This window comes from Phacochoerus africanus, chromosome 14 (genome assembly GCF_016906955.1).
Source record: "Phacochoerus africanus isolate WHEZ1 chromosome 14, ROS_Pafr_v1, whole genome shotgun sequence".
NCBI classification, from domain to species: domain Eukaryota; kingdom Metazoa; phylum Chordata; class Mammalia; order Artiodactyla; family Suidae; genus Phacochoerus; species Phacochoerus africanus.
Window position 1 is genome coordinate 3,133,285 of NC_062557.1, and position 19,618 is coordinate 3,152,902.

General features: G+C 57.2%; 1 protein-coding gene and 1 long non-coding RNA gene across 5 annotated transcripts in view; one reads left to right on the forward strand and one right to left on the reverse strand.

Moving 5' to 3' along the window:
* Nucleotides 1-15,546, forward strand: CANT1 (calcium activated nucleotidase 1). Of its 3 annotated transcripts, XM_047756542.1 has the most exons (5): nucleotides 1-81; nucleotides 10,187-10,340; nucleotides 10,500-10,839; nucleotides 12,392-12,595; nucleotides 13,333-15,546. In XM_047756542.1, exons 2-5 carry the CDS (start codon nucleotides 10,209-10,211, stop codon nucleotides 13,701-13,703), a joined length of 1,047 nt encoding a protein of 348 aa, XP_047612498.1. In that variant the 5' UTR covers nucleotides 1-81; nucleotides 10,187-10,208; the 3' UTR covers nucleotides 13,704-15,546. The 3 variants fall into 3 exon arrangements, with proteins under 3 accessions (XP_047612498.1, XP_047612497.1, XP_047612499.1); XM_047756541.1 differs by having other exon boundaries at nucleotides 10,187-10,839; XM_047756543.1 differs by lacking the exon at nucleotides 12,392-12,595 and having other exon boundaries at nucleotides 10,187-10,839.
* Nucleotides 15,067-19,618, reverse strand: part of LOC125113709 (uncharacterized) — an 8,625-nt gene continuing 4,073 nt past the window's right edge. For both annotated transcript variants that reach the window (XR_007131565.1, XR_007131564.1), the window contains 2 exons: nucleotides 16,213-17,925; nucleotides 15,067-15,185 (listed from right to left, as the gene is read on the reverse strand). This is a non-coding gene — a long non-coding RNA (uncharacterized LOC125113709). The remainder of the gene's footprint in view (nucleotides 15,186-16,212; nucleotides 17,926-19,618) is intronic.

Genomic DNA, 19,618 nt, shown 5'->3' on the forward strand with positions numbered 1-19,618 from the left:
CGGAAGTCGGCCGCCCGCTTGGTCCGGCACTTTCCGCAGCGAGGCCCCGCTCTCCGCGGGCCCCGGAGCCACCCGCACCGGGTAAGTGACCACCTGTCCGCGGCCGCCTGCGCTCGCCGCCCGCTCCGACAGCGACCCGGACCCCGCAAGCTCCCTCCCCATCTGACGGAGCGGGGCCCCTGCCCCTGCGTCGCTGACGGGGGTGGGACGACTCTCTGACTAGGAGAAACTGTCCCCTTCTCCCGACCGATGGCGGACCGCCGCCCACCCCCACCCCGCGATTTGCCGGACACCTCTCCGCTCGGGTTTGGGACTCCTAACTCTCTCTGACTAGCGCGGGACACCACCCCTCTGACTGCAGGACTCCAAACGCCCTCTGACTTGCCGACGCCTTCCCGCCCTGACCAGGGTGGGACATCATTCCCTCTGACCCTGACGAACACAGTCCCTGAGGACAACCTTTTCCTGCCCCGGCGATGTCACTGCTCGCCCTCTGACCTATGCAGGGCCTCTCCTGATCATTAGGGAGCCTGACTGGCACTTTGTCACACCTGCAGCGAGCCTTCCTCTCCCCCTCAGCACAGCTCACTGTCCTTCCTTGGCGCCCAGACGGTCCCCGCTGCCCCGTCCCTTCCTCGCCTCGCCCCCCTCCCCTCCCCCCACTTGGTCTGGACGGACACCATCCCTGGGATGGGCGCCTCCTTGCCTGTCCTTGTTGCTTGCTGCCTTTCTCTTGCCCTCCGCGTCCCTAGGCTTGACAGGCACTGAAACCTGCACTCACCCTTCTGTCTGCCAGATACATCTTTTCCCAGGCATCCTGGTGTCTCCCAGGGGACCGTGGGTCTTAGCACTCCAGCCCCATTTCTCATGTCCGCCTCGGGGTACGTGCTTGACATCTTTTCCTGCCACATTCTCAACAAAGTATAGGTTTGGGAGCACACGTCTGCTGATGTTGACCCAATCTTGCTGGCTCTTCAGTGTAAGGACCAAAACGTGACAAAAGCGTCAGGTCCCGAGGGTCCGTGAAAAGGCGGCGAGTGCTGCAGTCCTTCGGGAGCTGTGGGGTCTCTGCGGCCTCTCCTTCCTCCCCTTTGAGGAGCTTGGTGGAGAAGGACCTTCCTGGGCTGGGCTGCAGGCTCTCCTCCAGCCCCCAGCCCCACCTCTGAGTGGAGCAGTCCCGCCTGAGCCTGTGGGCACGAGGGGCTCCTCCCACAGCAGCCCGCAGCCTCAATGAGCCCTCTATCCAGCTGAGAGGCACGCTGAGCGGCCAGCTCCACCCTCTGCCCTCGGTAGGGGTGTCCACCCAGAGAGTCTTCAGTTTGTTCAGGCACTGTCGCAAGGACACTGCTGTGGTCTGGGGACAGGGTTCTCAGTCTCCTCACTCTTTCCCTTGTCCAAGTTAACCTGCTCACAGCAGGCACCGTGACGTCACAGGGTGCAAGTGTATCCATTCTGTTTTGTGCTGCCCTGTGAGCCCTCGATTGAGGTGTAGCTCTCATTTGACACCTCCTGTTAACTGAAAGGTTCCTTTCTTTCCCCTAAAGATGGACCCCAAATGTAGTTCATACCTCATCTTCATAGCTCACAGCAGTGTGGGTGTGTGGGTTTAAGCTGTTGGCACTTGAGGAATTGTTTGCCTGCCAGTCTCACCCTACCCTGTGCGTGTGCCAGGCATCCCAGAGCACAGGGGCAGCGAGGAGGGGCCCGGGGTGCAGGCGGAGGGGCCGTGTCCATGCCACCCCCTGAATGTGGCCTTTGAGGTGAGCAGTTGCAGGCTCCCACAGACACTCGCCTCTTTGATCTGAGTCTCAGGACTTCTCGGGCAGCGACTTGGCCGTCCTCACGGCAACTGTGTAGGGTAGGTGGATAAATGCTCTAGTGTTTTCTCCTTTGACAACAGAGTATCTCAGAGTTGGAAATGTGGTCCAGGTCCTGAACGGGGTCTGCACTGTGATAAGGAAGTCATTTCTCTATTGCTTAAACGTTCATGGAATGGTACCTAGGACACTGGCAAAAAAAAAAAAAAAAAAAGACAGCAGCAATTATACTTTTTTCTTCAGTGACACTCTGGACTGTGGAGATTCCTGGCCAGCTCTTATTAAATGCCAACCTTTAGGGGAACCTAAAACTTTTATATTGATTTTCAAGGACTTCTGTGTTGATTTCTCTCTTTGTTAGATGAAGGTGACCGACTAGAAAAAAAAATAATCCTTGTAATAGAGAAATCTGTTTGGGAAGAAGTTCAGTTTTCTCTTTTTGACTACATTTTAAATTAATTAATTGATTAATTTTTGTCTCTTTAGGGGCACACCCTCAACCTATGAAGGTATCCCAGGCTAGAGGTCGAAGTGGAGCTGTAGCTGCCAGCCACAGCCACAGCCACAGCCACAGCCACAGCCACGCCAGATCTGAGGTGCATCTGCGACCTACACCACAGCTCACGGCAATGCCCAACCCTTAACTGACTGAGCAAGGCCAGGGATCAAACCTGCGTCCTCATAGATCTTAGTTGGGTCCTTAACTACTGAGCCTCAATGACCTGCTTTTTTTTTAAATTAAATCCTGATCGTTTATCTGTAGTAAGTCCAGGTGTTAACTAGAACTCCCAGCTCCCGGTGCTGAAGCAGGTCCCCACTTCCGTCTCTGTTCGGCTGGGGGAACAGGCCGTGGGAAGGAGGTAGAGGAGGGCTCCAGACGGCCCTGGGGGCCCACAACAGATGCAGTTACGGCGAGTGAGGGTGAGGTTGGAGCCGACCCAGAAGGGCTCCCAGGGGTCCCCAGGGCTGCGTGGGTCCCAGCGATGCTGGCCGCTGAGAGCAGTGGGAGGGAAGATGGGCTCTTACAGGTGCAGCTCCCACCGTCTCTCGGCGCAGCCCTGTTGGGGTCCATGGTGGGAGGCTGTGTCCCCGTGTTGTAGGCTCCCTGGGAAGCAACCAGTTGTGTGTGCTGCGGTTTAGGGCTTCACTTCACCCGGGGAGATAGCTCTTTGCTGAAAATGCTCGTGAGGACAACACTGATGTTGCAGCGAGGCACCCGGGTGGTGGGGTAACTGCAGACCGCAGGCGACCCCGCCTCCCTCCCCAGAGACGGCGCCGTGTCGGAACGGCCCTGCCCCTTGGCACAAGCTGGAGGTTCTTCCCTGTCTCCCTCCTTGTGGGCAGCAGAATAATGCCCCCCCCAGATGTCCACATCCTGACACCCACGGTCTGCAGATGTGTCACATGGTAGAGGAGGATTCAGGGAGCAGATAGAATTCAGGCTGTTCACCAGCAACCTCAAAATAGGGAGAGCATCCTGGGTTATCCCGCTGGCCCCAGCGCAGTCTCAGGGCCTTTAACGGTGGAAGAGGGAGGCGGGAAGGACAGAGAGCGGAGGAAGGGGCCAGAGGCCGAAGAGGCCTGGAGAAGAGGCCCAGAAGCAGATCCTGCCCTAGGGCCTCAGGAAGGGACACCGGCCTGGACTTTCCCCCAGGTCAGTCTTTTGTCCCGAGGCTGTGAAATAAGATTGTGGTATTTAAGCTGCTGGGTCTGTGGTGATTTGTTACAGCAGCAGCAGCAGCAGACTAATTCACTCCTCTTGGGTAGTGACTTCAGAAATAAGGTATCTTACTCTGTATTTAGTTGGATTTGGTGAGCAGCTGTGAAGGCCCGATGTCGCAGAGGAAGGGGAGTCGGGGGAGGTGCAGGGTTAGGAAGGGTGCAGAGTCTGAGCCCCTAGGGAAGTCACCCTCTGAGAGGAGTGGCCTCAGCAGCCCCTGGAGGACCTACTGGACTTCTGTGACCTTTTCCTTCCTCCCTGGTTTCCTTCTGCTGCCCACCTCTGTCCAATTTTGAAGTGGACTTTTCAAGTACAAAATAGTAAACCTTGGCAAGACCGAAACAGAAGAATGCCTTAAATCCGGTCACATTTTTGAGGCGCCTGGCCCGCTTCCTGAGACACATCAGCCGCATTCTTTGAGATGCTGTCTCCCTGGGGCTTTGAAGCCCTGGAGAGTCAGTGGCGGCCCTGGGATCAGCTTTTTACTTTCAAACCAGGAGGTGCCCTGTGGCAGTGAGCAGAGTGGGGACTCTAGGCCAGCCTGCTCCTGAGACTGAGGCGGGGAAGGGAAGGCAGCTGCTCTGACATCTGTGCTGTCACTTCCCGCCTCCCTAGATCCTGAAAGGGAGGAGTTTTGCCCTGGAGCTGTTGTTAAACCTGTTTGCCGTGTCACCTGTCCCACCCAGGTCCTGCAGGAAGCTGCCCGAGGAGGCTGTCTGTGGGCTGTGGCGGGAGTCTCAGCCCGCTCCGGTGAAGCCTTGGTAGAGTCAGGTGGCCAGAGGATGGCTCGTGGGGGCAGCGGTGTCGGAGCCCGTCCTCACTCTTAACCGTAACCAGACCGCGCAGGGGCTGCGGCTCCTGGGATAGGGAGATGGTGGCACCCTGAGCAGGAAGAGATGGCGCCACTTCCCTTGGGGTCTGGGGACCCGCTGGCAAGTGGACAGGCGCCGACCCCACCCCTGGCTGTTTCAGGCCTGCTTTCTAAGGAAACTTTGGTTGACAGAAACCAGAAAAGCGTGGGTGTTGGTGACCTTCCACCTAAAGAGAGGGGACGGGGAAGGAAATGAGGACTCGAGCCTCCCGGGTGGTTGTTGCCCCTTGACAGCCAGCAGCGTCTTTCCGGGAGGCTGGAGTGTGGCCAGCGCGGGGGAGGGGGACCCAGTGGGCTGTGGCCCCCTGAGTTTTCTGATCGGCCGCAAACTTGGGTACAGGCCCACCTGAACCATTGAGCCTGGCCGGCCGAAGAGCCTGTGACCTTTGCACTAGCAGCTTGGTTCCGATTTTCCTGATTACTTAAAATCTGCCCATCGTGCTGCAGGTGGCGGGGTTGACAAACTTCTTGTCGCAATGGAGCAGCCGTTTAAACCGCTCAGTGTTTGGAGGAGTGGGCCCTTCTGGGAATGGCTTCGTCAACTTCACCTCTCACCTGCACTGGCTCGCTTCTGTTGGTTCTCATGGATGGCAGGGTTTTGGTTTTGGTGTTGGTTTTTGGTAAAAATGAAGCTCTTGCTTGGCACCAAGCCTCTAGCAGCAGGACACTGCAGGGAGCTCGCCGTCAGTCTCAGGTGATAAACCGGCATCTCACGGAGAGAAAATGCATCGGATCGGAAACTTTCTTTTCTACAAGATAGAAGTAGTTCCTTGGGACCTTGGGATCCTAAAGGGGGACGGAGACCCTCTTAGATCCAGTGACGCAGCTAAAGGGATTTTCCGGAAGGCAGCCTGAGTTCTGCTGTCACCGGGAGCAGTCGGGTGCGTTCGTTTTTGCCGTAACAAATTACCACAACTTGTTGGCCGAGCACAGCGCCAGCCTTTTCGTTCTGGAGGCCAGAAATCCAGTGTCATGTCCCTGGGCTGAAATCAGGATGTAGGCAGCTTCCTCTGAAGGCTCGGGGACAACCCCTCCTCGCCTCTTCCGGCTTCAGGGCACCCCACGCATTTCTGGTCACGTGGCCGTTGCCTCTTCTTAGTGGCCAGGTCTCTGTCCCCTCCCTTCTGTGGTTGCCTGTGGGGCCCCCGGGTAATCTCCCCTCACAGGCCCTCAGCTTACTCACATCTGCAGTCTCTGCTGCCACAGAAGGGGTCGCTCACAGGTTCTGGGATTCAGGCCGAGTGCCTTGGGACCAGGGTCACCCCCCACAGGAGGTTGGCTTACTGCTGGGGGAGGGCAGGTCACAGTAGACACGGCAGGAGGGGGAAGGGCCCGTGGGAGCAGGACTCTCTTGGGGCAGCCAGGACTTCGAGGTGGTTGCGTGTGGCCAGGTGGAGGACACATGCCACCACCCGGCGTTGGGCACGTGGCGCGTGGGGAGTGCGTGCAAGACGAGGCTTTTCCTGCGGGCTGAGGAGCGTGTCCTTTAGCAGGAAGGCGTTGGGACCTTTTGGCTTCATCTGCGGCACATGCAAGTTTCAGGGCCAGGGATCAAACCCTCGCTACCCAGCTGCTGCCGTGGCAGTGCCGGCTCCCCAGCTCGCTGCCCCACAAGAGACCTTGCCGAGAGTCTCCTTTGAGGAAGGTCCCCTGTCAGTTGCGTGGAGCGTGGGGTGCGGCGGGCCCGGCCTGGGCTCTGCGTGCCATTCCTGTGGAGCGATAGCACGTGGGTCCTCAGCTCTGCAAGCTGCTCGGTCGCTGACCCTGCAGCCGGGCCCCTGCTTACAGGAACGGCCAGCACCTCCGCCAGCTCAGCCTGCAGATCCAGCCCCCAGGCGGGTGGGCCAGGTGCTGGTAAAGTGAGGAGGGAAGCAGCCAGGCAGCAGGTGGTTGGCACCAAGCCCCGCAGATCTGAGCCAGCCAGCCTGGTTGCTGGGGAGCCGGCACGACAGTTTACACGTGGAGAGATGAGGCCCAAAGAGGCAAGGTCACTTGTCTGAGGTCACACAGCTGCTAAGTGGCAGAGCTTAGGTTGGACCTGGACAGTCTAGGTCATCTGGAGGCCAAGGTGAGGGCAGAGACTGTGGGAATGGGAATGCAGAGCTGGAGTTCAACAGGTGAGGGGACCTGACACCTGCCAGGATGTGCCTGCTGCCCAGGATGGCCCCTGAGAGCAGGGAGTGCCCACCCCCGGCAGGCTGGAAGCTGTGCACTCTGGAGAAGAGGTGGCGGCAGAGAAGGAGCCAGCCTTGGAGGCTGAGGAGAGCCAGGTGGGAGGAGGACAGCTGGTGCGGCGCCACTCCCGTCCCCATGCCTGCCGGCAGGAGGTGCAGAACACCTCCCCGTGGGGCCTGGGCCCGGGGGCGGGCTTGTCCGTCTGTGGTCATCTCCGGGGTACAGGGGCAGACCCTGGCCTGGATGGGAGAGTGAGCGCTCTTCCAGGCGGGAGATGAGGGGGAGGGACAGAGGTGTCCCAGGGCCAGGGCAGGCTTGCCACTCATTCATAGGTTGATTCCCATTCAGCCATAACATTTACTGAGCTTCCTCAGTGTCCCTGAGCGTGTACTCCCAAGATGGAACGGTAACTCGGATGGGAGTTACCGTTCCATGTAGTCACGTGTAGACTAAGAGGAGGAGCTAGAAGAGCAGGCATGGCTGAGCTGACCCTGGGCAGCAGGAGGCCCTCCCTGTGGACATGAGGCCAGGGAGGTTCCTCCAGCCCCTGGCCGCTCGTGGCGGCTGCGGAGTCTCTTTGGGGAGTGAGAGGGCAGGAGATGGGACGAGATCAGTGGCGACAGTGAGGATGGCGGCTCAGGAATGGACAGAGAGTTGACCAGGGCTGGTGAGGACAGTATCACGATGGTGACACATCTACACTGGCAGGCACTGTGTCCACTGCTCCTGCAGCTCTGACAGCGGGGCAGCCTGGCTGTCGGGGGCAGGATCCAGGGCCATGGGCTTGCTGTGTAACTATGGTGGGGCTCGGGGGCTGCTCTAGAAGTGGCTGTGTTTTTCATTCCTTCGTCAGATGCGCCTTGGGCTGCCTGGCGGGCAGCTGCCAGTGGAGGCTCTCCCTGGGCCGCCCCCTCCCTGCCTGAGGAAGTGAGATGGTGCTGAGAGGGCCCAGATGCTGTGGCAGAGGTGGGCAGGCACAGGGTGGGCAGGGAAGTGCTTCTGAGGAGCTGATGTCTTAGAAAAAGCCTGGAAGAGTTCCTGTCGTGGTGCAGCGGAAATGAATCTGACTAGGAAACATGAGGTTGCCGGTTCCATCCTTGGCCTCACTTGGTGGGTTAAGGATCCAGTGTTGCCCTGAGCTGTGGTGTAGGTCACAGACGCGGCTCAGATCCGGCATTGCTGTGGCTGTGGTGTAGGCCGGCAGCTGTAGCTCCGATTAGATTAGACCCCTAGCCTGGGAACCTCCATATGCCGTGGGTGCGGCCCTGTAAAGGCAAAAAGACAAAAAAGAAAAGAAAGAAAAAGCCTGGAGGGTGGAAGGGAGGCGCCCAGGAGCGAGGCCGAGAGCAGCAAGCCCTGCCCTGCCCCCCTGCCCTGCCCGGGGCTGAGGCCTGGATCATCAGGGAGGCTGGCGTGGCCAGCGGGGTTGGGTTCAGCAAGTAGAGGAGCCGGCTCTCAGGCGAAGAATGAGGGGTCACGTGAGTGGTGAGGGGTTGCTCCCCAAGCAGGCAGTGACACTGCCGGATGGTGTCACTGGCTGCAGGGCACCGGAGGGTGTCGGGAGAGAGGAGTGGCCCCTGGGGCTGGAGGCTGGGTGGCTCCGGGGAGGAGGGGCCTGGAGGCTGGAGCCGGATTGCTAGGCCTGCTGACAGGTTGTCGCTCTGGTAGGAGGGGCACTGGGGCTGGCTGAGGCTTTTCGAGGTGGTTCAGGACGTTTCATCCAAGTGTAGTATTCGTGCAGAAAGCTGCATCTCCTAGGGTTTTGATGAATGTTTTGACCCGAGCAGCTGGTTTATGGCTGTCCCCCGTCATTGCCTCTATTCCTGGCCCAAGGTTTGGGAGTGACTGTGTGAGAAATTCAGGCAGAATTGTGAGTAGGAGGTGAGATGCAGGAATTGAGAGCTCTGCAGTGACACTGGGCTTGACATGGACACTGGGCAGCTTTTCAACCCTTGGTTTGGCGAGGCCAGAGGAGGGGCCAGGACTCCTGTTTCCCCAGAAAAGCCCTCAGAGCCCAGCTTGCAGCCCTGTGACAACTTGAGGGGGCTGCTTCCTGGAGGAGGAGGGCGCCCTCACCCAGGAGGGGGGAACTGCCGCCGTGCCTCGGAACCCGGTGTGTCTTGCTCTCTCCTTAAAAGTCAGTTTTCCACCCTTGACCTCATGACCAAAACCTAAGACTCTATTCAGAAAACAAGGGAAGGAGTTCCTGTCGTGGTGCAGCGGAAACAAATCTGACAAGGAACCATGAGGTTGCGGGTTCGATCCCTGGCCTCGCTCGGTGGGTTAAGGTTCTGGCATTGCTGTGAGCTGTGGTGTAGGTCACAGACACGGCTCGGATCTGGCCTCCCTGTGGCTGTGGTGTAGGCCAGGGGCTACAGCTCCGATTAGACCCCTAGCCTGGGAACCTCCAGGTGCAGCCCTAAAAAGACAAAAAGACCATTAATTAATTAATTAATTAATTAATTTAAAACAGAAAGCAAGGGAAGCGGAAGGCCTGGCTTCCCTGTGGTCCAGTTGCCACGATTTTCCATCTTAGGAGCCAGTGGTCTGCATGCAGGAGGAGGGGGAGCAGGTGGCCCCAAGCCGCTGAGTCCCCATGCTGAGTCCGCACACCCTTCCCAGCTGCTGCCTGGTGGAGGGAGGAGCTTCTGGAGGCCAGGCAGAGATGCTTCGTGGCCTGAGGAGACATTTCTCTGGCTGGGACCCGGACTGCAAGAGACCAACTGAGACACTGCTGATTGTGCCCCGAAACAGTGCTAGCTAGGCTCTCTGAGCTGCCCTGATTTGTGCTGGGGACAGGAGCTGCTATTGTGGCCGCCACCACCAGCCCCGGGGCTCTGTCCCGGGCTGCCCCCAGGGAGTGGGCTGGGCGAGCCCTGATCTCCTTGGAGCCGATGTGCTGACCACTGACGTGCTGGACTCCAGGCGGCCAGGGCTGGTCCGACGCTGGTCCCTTGGCCATTTGCATTACAGAAAGGTGCCAGAGGACAGATGTCGCCAAAACCAGAGCTATTTCTGCTTGGCTTGAATGTGTCTTATATTTGGATATTACGGAACCTAACCCAGGAGGAAGTAAAACTTGGAGAGTGGGCGTCTGCTAAGTGCACTGTTCTAGGGACACAAACGACAACTGACAACTGTAACATGGCGCTGGGTGGTGACAGAGCCCGAGGGAGGGATGGAGGCTGCCGTCGGGAGCAGAGCCACGAGGGAGGGCTGCTCAGCTGAGGTGGGCTTTGATTAAAATACAGACCTGTACCCTCTCTGTCTCCTGTCCTGCCCATCCCCCATGCTGTTCCCTCTTTTCCAAGGTGGACCTACATAGCACTTTCTCTCACTGAGCCTTCTGTCTTGCCAGCTGGAACAGAGGAGACAGAGTTTTTTGTTTTGGAAAGATTTCCCATCTTACTGAATAAGAGTAAACAAAGATACTGCCCGAGTCAGGGTTTAATTCAGCCATTGCCACCTCCTCGGAAGCGATGGCCACAGAGTCACGGCTGTGCCATTTACTCTGGCTGAGGCAGCCTCTGGCCCTGCACCCTCGCAGAGCTGGGAAGCCTGTGCCTGGCAGGCCGCTGACCTCTGCTCTCCCCTGGGTTGCAGGACCCGCCTGCCCTTCAGTCTGATGCCCGCCCAGCCCTCCACCCCCCTGGAATGGAATGAGTCTATGCACTCGCTCCGGATCAGCGTGGGGGGCCTTCCCGTGCTGGCGTCCATGACCAAGGCCGCAGACCCCCGCTTCCGCCCCCGCTGGAAGGTGATCCTGCCGTCCTTCCTGGGTGCCGCCGTCCTCTGGCTGCTCTACGCCCACCGCCCGCCCCCCGGCCGGCCCCCTGCACCCAACGCCCACAACTGGAGGCTGGGCCAGGCGCCCACGGACCGGTACAATGACACCTACCCTCTGTCTGCCCCCCAGAGGACGCCAGGGGGGACTCGGTACCGGATCGCTGTCATCGCTGACCTGGACACGGAGTCGAGGGCCCAGGAGGAGAACACCTGGGTCAGTTACCTGAAGAAGGGCTATCTGACCCTGTCTGACAGTGGGGACAGGGTGGCCGTGGAGTGGGACCAAGGCCACGGGGTCCTGGAGTCCCACCTGGCGGAAAAGGGGCGGGGCATGGAGCTGTCGGACCTGATCGTCTTCAATGGGAAGCTCTACTCTGTGGACGACCGGACAGGGGTTATCTACCAGATCGAGGGCTCCAAGGCCGTGCCCTGGGTGATTCTGCCCGACGGCGACGGGACCGTGGGGAAAGGTGAGTGGTGCCGGAGGACCGGAGGACAGGTCTGGGCTGGTGGTCGGCTGCTTGGCTTTGCACACGAGCATGGTCCAGAGGGAAGGGACGGTGATCCTGGGTGCAGAGGGAAGGGACGGGAAGGGCTCGTCTCCCTCCTGCCTCTGAGCCGCCAGCTGAAGCCGCCTCCAGGACCGTGAAGCAGGGGCTGGGGGGCGGGGGGGCTGCTGCTCTTACTGCCTCCGGGAAGGAGCCCTTCCTGCGCTGGGACCGTGCCCTCCACGTGCCGCCCCTTTAAGGCCAGGGCCCTGGAGTTTCTTAGAGTGAACTGAGACTTTATTAAAAAGCAGACTCCTCCCTTCTGAAGACTCAGCAGAAGTGGGGGGGGGGGGGGTCTGTGTGTGAGCAGCAGTGATTCCCCCCTTGAGCAGATCCAGGCCCCTCTGCTCTGCTGGTTGCCAGCAGGCGGGGAGGGCGCTGGGAGGGGCAGCCTGCAAGCCCGGAGCCTTGCGGGGAACTCCCTGTGTGCCTGTGCTCTGGTGGGTCCGCACCTTCTAGAAAGCCAAACTCCACTGCAGGCGCCCGAGGTCAAAGGAGGAATCGTGTGAACTCTGGGCGCTGCACTGGCTGCCGGGCCCTGCCCCAGTGATCAAATCTGTGTTTACCCGGGCTGGGCAGGTTGGTAGGAGCTATCTCAGCCTCCGGTTCTAGAGAAAACGTCAGATGCCCGCTTCCTGCTTCAGGCTGTCAGAGGGCCCAGCAGCGTCCGGTAGTTCTTTTTGCCCCTTGGATGGTGAGGAAAGCAGAGGAAGGGAGCTCGGGGCCATAGAAGGGACTGCGACTGCGGGACGTCAGCGTGTCCCAGAGCCACTTGAAGGGCCCCATCTTTCCAGGAGGGCTGCGGTCCCAGCTCCCTGGGCCAGCAGGAAACTTGCAAAACGTTTGAGAGAGAAGCACAATTTTGAACATGGTGTAGGAACAGGTGAGAGAAGCTGGGAGAAAAGAAAGCGCACGGCCTTCCAAACTAGGCCCACGGTAAACGACTCCATCTAAGAAGATAAACACGCTGGTGGTATGGCCACTGTGAGCCCCCACACCAAGCCCCTCTAGCTCCAGCCGTCGGCACATAACTCAGGGACGTGTCGTGCGGCTGACGCTGTCCCAAGGTGGGGCTGACAGCTGGAGACACAGGGAGCTTGGGCTCCTCGGAGATGCTGAGTGGAGGGCAGGCCTTTCTGGCCGAGCAGGGCTGGGAGGGAGGGAGGAGGAGGAAGAAGAGGGGCTTCCTGGAGGGCAGGCGGAGAGGAGGGGGCGCTGGAGGGTGGAGGTGGTGCCCGTCTGCCCTGCGTGAACGCCCGGGCCTGCTCTAAGGAGAGAAGCCTGACTGCCCACCCTCTGTGACGGAGCTCGGAGCACGCTGGCCTGTCCCCTGGGAGTCCGACCCGGGACCTCTGACACCCAAGGCTGCTGGACCGAGAGGGCGCTCTGTTCTTTCCTGACTGGACGCCTGGGAGCCAGGCCAGCAGAGGGCTGGCCGTCGTCTCAGGCCTGCCCCCTGTCTCCCTGTCTCCAGGCTTCAAAGCCGAGTGGCTGGCTGTGAAGGACGAGCATCTGTATGTGGGCGGCCTGGGCAAGGAGTGGACCACTGCCACGGGGGAGGTGCTGAACGAGAACCCGGAGTGGGTGAAGGTGGTGGGCTGCAGGGGCAGCGTGGACCACGAGAGCTGGGTGTCCAGCTACAACGCCCTACGGGCCGCCGCTGGCATCCGGCCGCCAGGTGAGAGCCAGGCCCACGGTGGCTGCGCAGGGGCTGCCTGCAGCGTGTCCACCCTGCGCGCGTGTTTGCTGGCGGAGCTCGGGCTTTGCTTCTTGCTTGTTGGCGATTGGCCTGGCTCTGGTGGTTGCTCCTGCTGGGCCTCTGGGTTCTTGGGCCTACAAGCCACTTTCTCTTTCCCTTCAGCTCACCCAAACAGACGCCCTGGCGCGCCCAGACCGCGGCCACGGCGGGAGCGGCTGCCCAGAGCTGTGGCTCTTTGCCCTTGTTTCTGACCTCGTGGCTTGTGGGGAGTCACAGTGCTTGGAGCGGCCTGGTCACCTCTAGGCCTGGGGGCGAGGCAGGATGCAGCTTCACCCCCACGGTGGCTCACTCTCCATCCTTAAATGTGGGGGAGTATTGCTGCCTCTTGGGCTTCGAGGCAGCCTCTGATCTTTCCCAGGGTGCCCTTCTTCTCTGCGCCCCTTGGTTGGCACTAAGGAGGCGAAGTCCAGGCAGACCTCGTGGCCGTGGCTCCCTGGCAGCACTGGGCAAGCTGGCAAGGAAGGGCAGCCAGAGAGTTGAGCGCAATAGCCTGCGGGCTCTGTCCTGCCTTGCTGAGCCCCGGTACCTGGACAGTTGGGGACACAAACACGTGGAGATCTTGCTAAAGAGCAGATGACGGGTCTGCCTGCCTGGGTGAGGCCGCGCCCTGGCTGGGGCGGGAGGGCGGGCAGGTGACCCGGTCTGTGTGTCCCCAGGCTACCTCCTCCACGAGTCTGCCTGCTGGAGCGACACGCTGCAGCGCTGGTTCTTCCTGCCGCGCCGGGCCAGCCACGAGCGCTACAGCGAGAGGGATGACGAGCGCAGGGGCACCAACCTGCTGCTGAGCGCCACCCAGGACTTCAGTGACATCTCCGTCCGCCACGTCGGGGAGGTGGTGCCCACGCACGGCTTCTCCTCCTTCAAGTTCATCCCCAACACTGACGACCAGATCATCGTGGCCCTCAAGTCTGAGGAGGACAGAGGCCAGATCGCCACCTACATCGTGGCCTTCACGCTCGACGGGCGCTTCCTCCTGCCCGAGACTAAGATCGGGAGTGTGAAGTACGAGGGCATAGAGTTCGTCTGACCCCAGGAAAACGGAGCCGGTGAGCGAGGCCCAGGGCTGGCCCGTCTAAGCTGCATCAGGACTCAGAGTTTAAAAACCTGAGGACACCACTTTTATGTGGTGTTTAGTTGAGGCTTTAGTTTCTCGATTTGGAACCCTGAGGTGTGTGCCTGGTTCAGAGCTTTCCGGAGTCAGGAGCTTAGTCCCCGCTGAGCTGTGGATGCTCCGAAGGCCAGGGGCCAGGGTCCTGGGCCGGCAGCCGGACGCTTCCCTGCGCTGCCATCTGGTGGTAGAAGCTGGTCATTGCCGGCATCTCAGTTCAAGGCCTGTCCTGATGCCACCCTTTCCTCCAGCTGACCTCCCTTTTTTTCTTTCCATTTGGTCTCTTGTTCAATAAATATTTCTTGAGCTCCTACTGTGTGTCAAGCACTGTGCCCCCTCTGGGAGCACAGCAGTGAGACTGAGGTGAACCTGCCCTCAGGTGCTCCCAGGCCCCCCCCCCCACCCCACCCCCCCCCCGTCCTCCTGAACCTCAGGCATGCAGCCCAGCCTCCCAAGCCCTTGGAGAAGAGCCTGCTTACACTGCAGAACATCAGCAGGCCGTGAGAGCCGGGGGCAGGCCTCTGGGGACACGTGCACCAGAGGGCTGCAAGTGGGGGGCAGGCTCCCCAGCCCCACATCAGACAGCTCCCGTCAAGTGGCCAACCCCGTTTGCAGTCATCAGGAAAATTCTGTGGCTGTGTAGCACTTTGAAGTTTTAATTATTAACATATATTAATGACAGTAATTTCCCTTCTTATAAAATGGAATCGCCAAGTCTTAGCAGAGCCGAGTCTTGCAGTCAACAAATTCATTCCAAGAAATGGCAGTTAAGCAGTTGCAGTTGGCAAGGCACTTCCAGGCGTTTCTTAGTCCTTGGCCCAAGGACACCGAGGTGAGGATGAGGATGCTTGGCCTTTTCCTCGCAACTGTCAGAAACGCCACGCCTTTGAAGACTGCCGCGAGTGACTGGAATTTGTACTTCCTGCCCGAGTGGGGCCCTGGGTTCCGGCGGCCCTGCACCAGCACGGGCGCTGGGCGCCTTTACTGGAGGTGCGGATGGGCCTGCCTGGCGCTGCAGTGTCTGTCTTTGCTTTCGCCTCTTCCCTGCGGGAGTTTTGCAGTCTCTTCTCCCTGGAAACCCTTCACGCACACCTCGACGTGTCTCTTCTCCACGATCCAGGGTGAAGGCAGAGGGTCCGGTGCAGAGGTCGGCCAGAGCGGAAGCCGACAAGGGCAGCTGCCGTCAGCCCACGGTGCCCTCGCGCAGAAGCTACCTCACCCCCAGCAGAATGTAGAGTTGGCGATGGCGGGGCAGGGGCGGGGGGGGGGGGCGGCTCTCAGGCTCTGGCTGTCACCATTCGGACCCCGTTTCCCCGACTTCTCCCACTTCGAACCTCTGACACCGCCGCTTGGGGGAGCCAAGAAGGACCCCTTGTTCTTGCGCTGGTTGTGTTCCTTCATCTATGAGACAAGTCACAGAAGAACAGAAAACAAGCTTTTTGAACGTGACACACTTCTCCAGAACTGGCTGTCACTGGACATAGCCCGAACGCTTCCTGACCCACCTCCTTGAGGAAGGTCCAGGACATTGGGCTTGTGTGGTTTTCAAAATACGGAGATGGCATTGGGACGGTTGGAGGACTCGGGGCAGTCACTGAGCTGAGACCCACAGCTGAGGCGCCCAGAAGCACCCCTTCCACACGGTCACGGATTTTCAGATATTTTAAATCTAGCCTTTACACTCGCTGCTGTAAGGTTAATGATTGTTTTCCTTCCTACTGGAGCCATTGTTTTGTAAACAATAAAGTGAATTCTCTTTGTCTTCTGGTCTGTATTGGCTATTCAGGGAAGGATGCGCTCCCTCGGGGGATGGGAGGTGGTCCTGGCAAGGAGCAAGCCAGAGCCTTGTAGGCACAGGCGTCCGATGTGCCATGAGAGTTCCTGGGACAGGGACCCATGGACTTTTGCTGACTAAGGCTTTCTGGAAACCGTGTCACCTAGCCCAACTTTTCCTGAAGTCTGAAGATGCGCCTTTGATCAGAGGGGTTAGGTGGCTCTAAGAGTAACCATTGTGGCTCAGTGGGTTAAGCACCCGATGCAGTCTCTGTGAGAATGTGGGTTCAATCACTGGCCTCGCTCGGTGGGTTAAGGATCCCGCGTTGCTGCAGGCTGTGGCATAGGTCGCAGATGCGGCTCAGGTCCAGGGTTGCTGTGGCTGTGGTGTAGGCCAGCTGCTACAGCTCCAATTTGACCCCTAGCCTGGGAATGTCCATATGCTGCAGGTACGGCCTTAAAAAAAAAGAATATAGGCTCCGAGTCACCCCCCGATTACAGTCCTGGCTCTGACACTTCCACGTAATCAAGGGTGAGCGTAACGGAGCCACTTCACAGAGCTCTCGTGAACAGTAAGTGAATCCATACACAAAAGGGGCGTAGAAAATTACCTGACACTTACCTATCCCCCACGCACCCATTTTGTTGGACGTACCGGAGATTGGAGCTCCCGTGAGAGGTCTGAACTGGTGTGGGTGTCATTACGGTGCCTGATGGGCCTTCGGAACAAAGGAGATCATCCCGCAGGACCCACGGGGCGCAGGATGCCCTGAGAGGCTGGTAAAGGAGAGAGGCCTTTTCTGGAGGACATTGGGGTGGATGGAATCACCCTCCTTCTCCATCCCTCTGCCCTGCTCTGCGTCCCCAGAGGCTGCCTGAGTCACACCCGTTAGTGCCCTCTGGATGGGCCCAGACCAGCAGAAGGTGAGGGGTGAGCTGGGAGGCCCCAGTTCCCTCCCCAGGGCTGCCTCCTGCACTGCCGCTGTCCCTTCCGACCCAGGAGTGGCCGTAGCTCCAGATCCCAGCTGCACCTGTGGTGTCCCTACCCCCAGTCACGCACGCCTTATAAAGAGCCGCCTGTTTCCTGCGGGGACTGGGACAGCCAGGGAAGAGGGTCAACCAGCAATCTCTGTAGAAGATCAAGTACAAGGGTCTGAGGCATGTCTGTGGGCCGAGCCCCGAGGGGACGTGGTGTTCTCGGCGATGCTCTGGAGAACAGTCCCAGGAGGCGGGTGGGATGGGAAGCTGGAGCTCGTCGGCTGAGGCCAGAGCAGCGTGAGGAGCAGCACAGGAGGAAGGAGGTGCCGGAAAGCAGCTCTTGACTTTTAAGAAGCTGAAGTACACTGGACTCCAGCGACTCATGCCTGCCTGGCGCTCAGGCATGCAGTTAAAGGTCTCCCAGGACAGGGGTGGGAAAAATGAGATTAATTTCCTTCCAAGTGGTAATCCCGTCTTCTTATGCTTTAAATCGGTAAATTTCAAGGTAAATTGCACCTTAATCAAGTTGTCAAAAGATTTGAGCAAAGCAAAAGCAAAATGCCCTCACGCAAAAGAAAATTCCAAGCCCAAATGGTAAATTGTGCCAAGCATTTAAGGAAGAGGTCATAACAAGCCAACACAAAATCCTCCATGATTTTAAGAACTGGGAGCTCCTCCCAGTTCATTTTATGAGGACACCACCACCCCGATACTAAAAGCAGACAAGTATAAGAAAAGAAAAATATAGACCAGTGTCTCATGAACATAGAGGCAAAAATCCTTGGCAAAAATTTAGCCAGTTGAATCCAGGAACATACAAAAATGAAATGTCACACTTCATGACAAAGTGCGATTTACTCCAAGAATGCAGGTTTGGTTTAATATTCTAAAATCCACATCATTTACCACGTTAAGAGCTAATAAGGAAAAAACCATATGATAATCTCAAAAGACACAGGAAAGGCATTCGACAAAATCCAGTACTCACTTTTGATGTAAAAACAAGCAAAACACTTTTAGTAAACTAGGAATAAACGGAACTTCTTATCAACCATTCTTTAATTTTTTAAAATGTGCATTAAAAAAAAAAAAAGGAACTTCTTTAAAGGGCATCTGTGAAAAACCTGCAGTTAACGTCATTCTTCATAGGGAAAGACTTTTTCCTTTGAAGCCTGGGAGTAAGGCAAGAATGTTAGCTTTCTCCGCTGTTTCCCTGCCACTGAACTTTTTATTTTGAAGTCATTTTAAACCACGAAGAAGTTGCACATGGGTGTAGTGCTGCTGTGTTCCCTTCATGGAGCTTTTTCCAGGGACAGCCTCTCACTAATCGTAGCTCCGTGTCAAACGAGGAAAGTGGCATCGCACTCATCGTTTTGATTGGCCCACCGTCCTATGGGAGGTCCCAGACCATGCAGTTAGGCAAAAAAATCTTTAGATTGGAAAAGAAAGAGTAAAACTGGAGTTCCAGGGTGGCTCAGCAAGTTCAAGATCCAGTGTGGTCCCTGCTCTGTGGCTCAGGTTCAATCCCTGGCCTGGGAATTTGCACATGCTGTGGGCATGGCCAAAAAAAAAAAAAAGGAGTAAAACTGTCTTTATTCACTAAAGACCAGATCGACTAGGTAGGAAAACTCTAAGGACTTTTTTTGAAGAAAACTTTTTTTCTGAAGAATACACGGTCTACATACAGAAATTCAATTTTATTTCTCTATGGCTGCAGTAAACCATTGGAAAAGGAATTTTTTAAAATAGCGTCATTTATAATAGCATCAAAATACATGAAATAGTTACATATAAATCTTCCAAAATATGTGCAAGATCTATGTGCTGAAACTACAAAACCCTGATGAAAGAAATCAGACCCCAAATAAATCAAAGAATATGCTGTCGTCATGGGTGGAAAGACTGTTTTGAGAAGGGGAAACAAAGTTTTGGAGGTCTTTTTTGTCTTTTTAGGGCCACACCCTTGCATATGGAGGTTCCCACACCACAGCCATAGCAATGTGGGATCCAAGCCGCATCTGCGACCTACACCACGGCTCACGGCAACACCGGATCCTTAAGCCACTGAGTGAGGCCAGAGATTGAACCTGCGTCCTCATGGATGCTAGTCAGATTCGTTTCCTCTGAGCCACGATGGGACCTCCCTAGAAAGGAAAACACGGTTGAAGGACTTAACTCTGACTGACTTCAAGCCTTAAAGTAAGTCGTCAAAATGTAGTCGTGACCAAAGACGAGTAGACATGTAAAGTCAATGGAGCAGAACGGGCTTCAGAAACAGACCCAGATGTAAGTGATCAATTGATTCGTTTTTCTTTTCAGGGCTGCACGTGGCACATGGAAGTTCCCAGGCTGGGGGCTGAATCGGAGCTGCAGCTGCCGGCCTACTACCATAGCCACAGCCACACCAGATGCAAGCCGCATCTGTGACCTATTCCACAGCTTGTGGTAATGCCAGATCCTTAACCCACTGAGCGAGGCCAGGGATTGAACCCACATCCTCACGGACACCATGTCCTGTTCTCGACTCGCTGAGGCACAACGGGAACCCCGGCCAAGTGATTTTTGACAAAGGTGCCGGAGTAATTCGGTGCAGAAAAGATTGGCTTTCCATAAGTGGTTTGGGGACACCTCTCTAGTCTGTATGGAAATAAATGATTGAAACCCTCGTCTTCCAACCTACACAGAACTAACTCACAATAGACAATAGACACAAATGCAAGAGCCCAAACCACAAAACTCCTAGAAGACATAGGAGAAAATCTTTATGACTTTGGGTTAGACCAAGATTTCTTAGATGTGACCCCAAAAGAATGGTGAGTTGAGATTTATCCAGGTCAGAAACTTTTGCTCTTTAGATGACTCTCTTAAGAAAATGAAAACTCGGAGTTCCTGTTGTGGCTCAGCAGAAATGAATCTGACTAGTAGTCATGAGGTTCAATCCTGGGCTCGCTCAATGGCTTAAGGATCCCGTGTTGCCGTGAGCTGTGGTGTAAGTTGCAGATGCGGCTCAGATCTGGCCTTGCTGTGACTGGGGTATAGGCCGATGGCTACAGCTCTGATTCGACCCCTAGCCTGGGAACCTC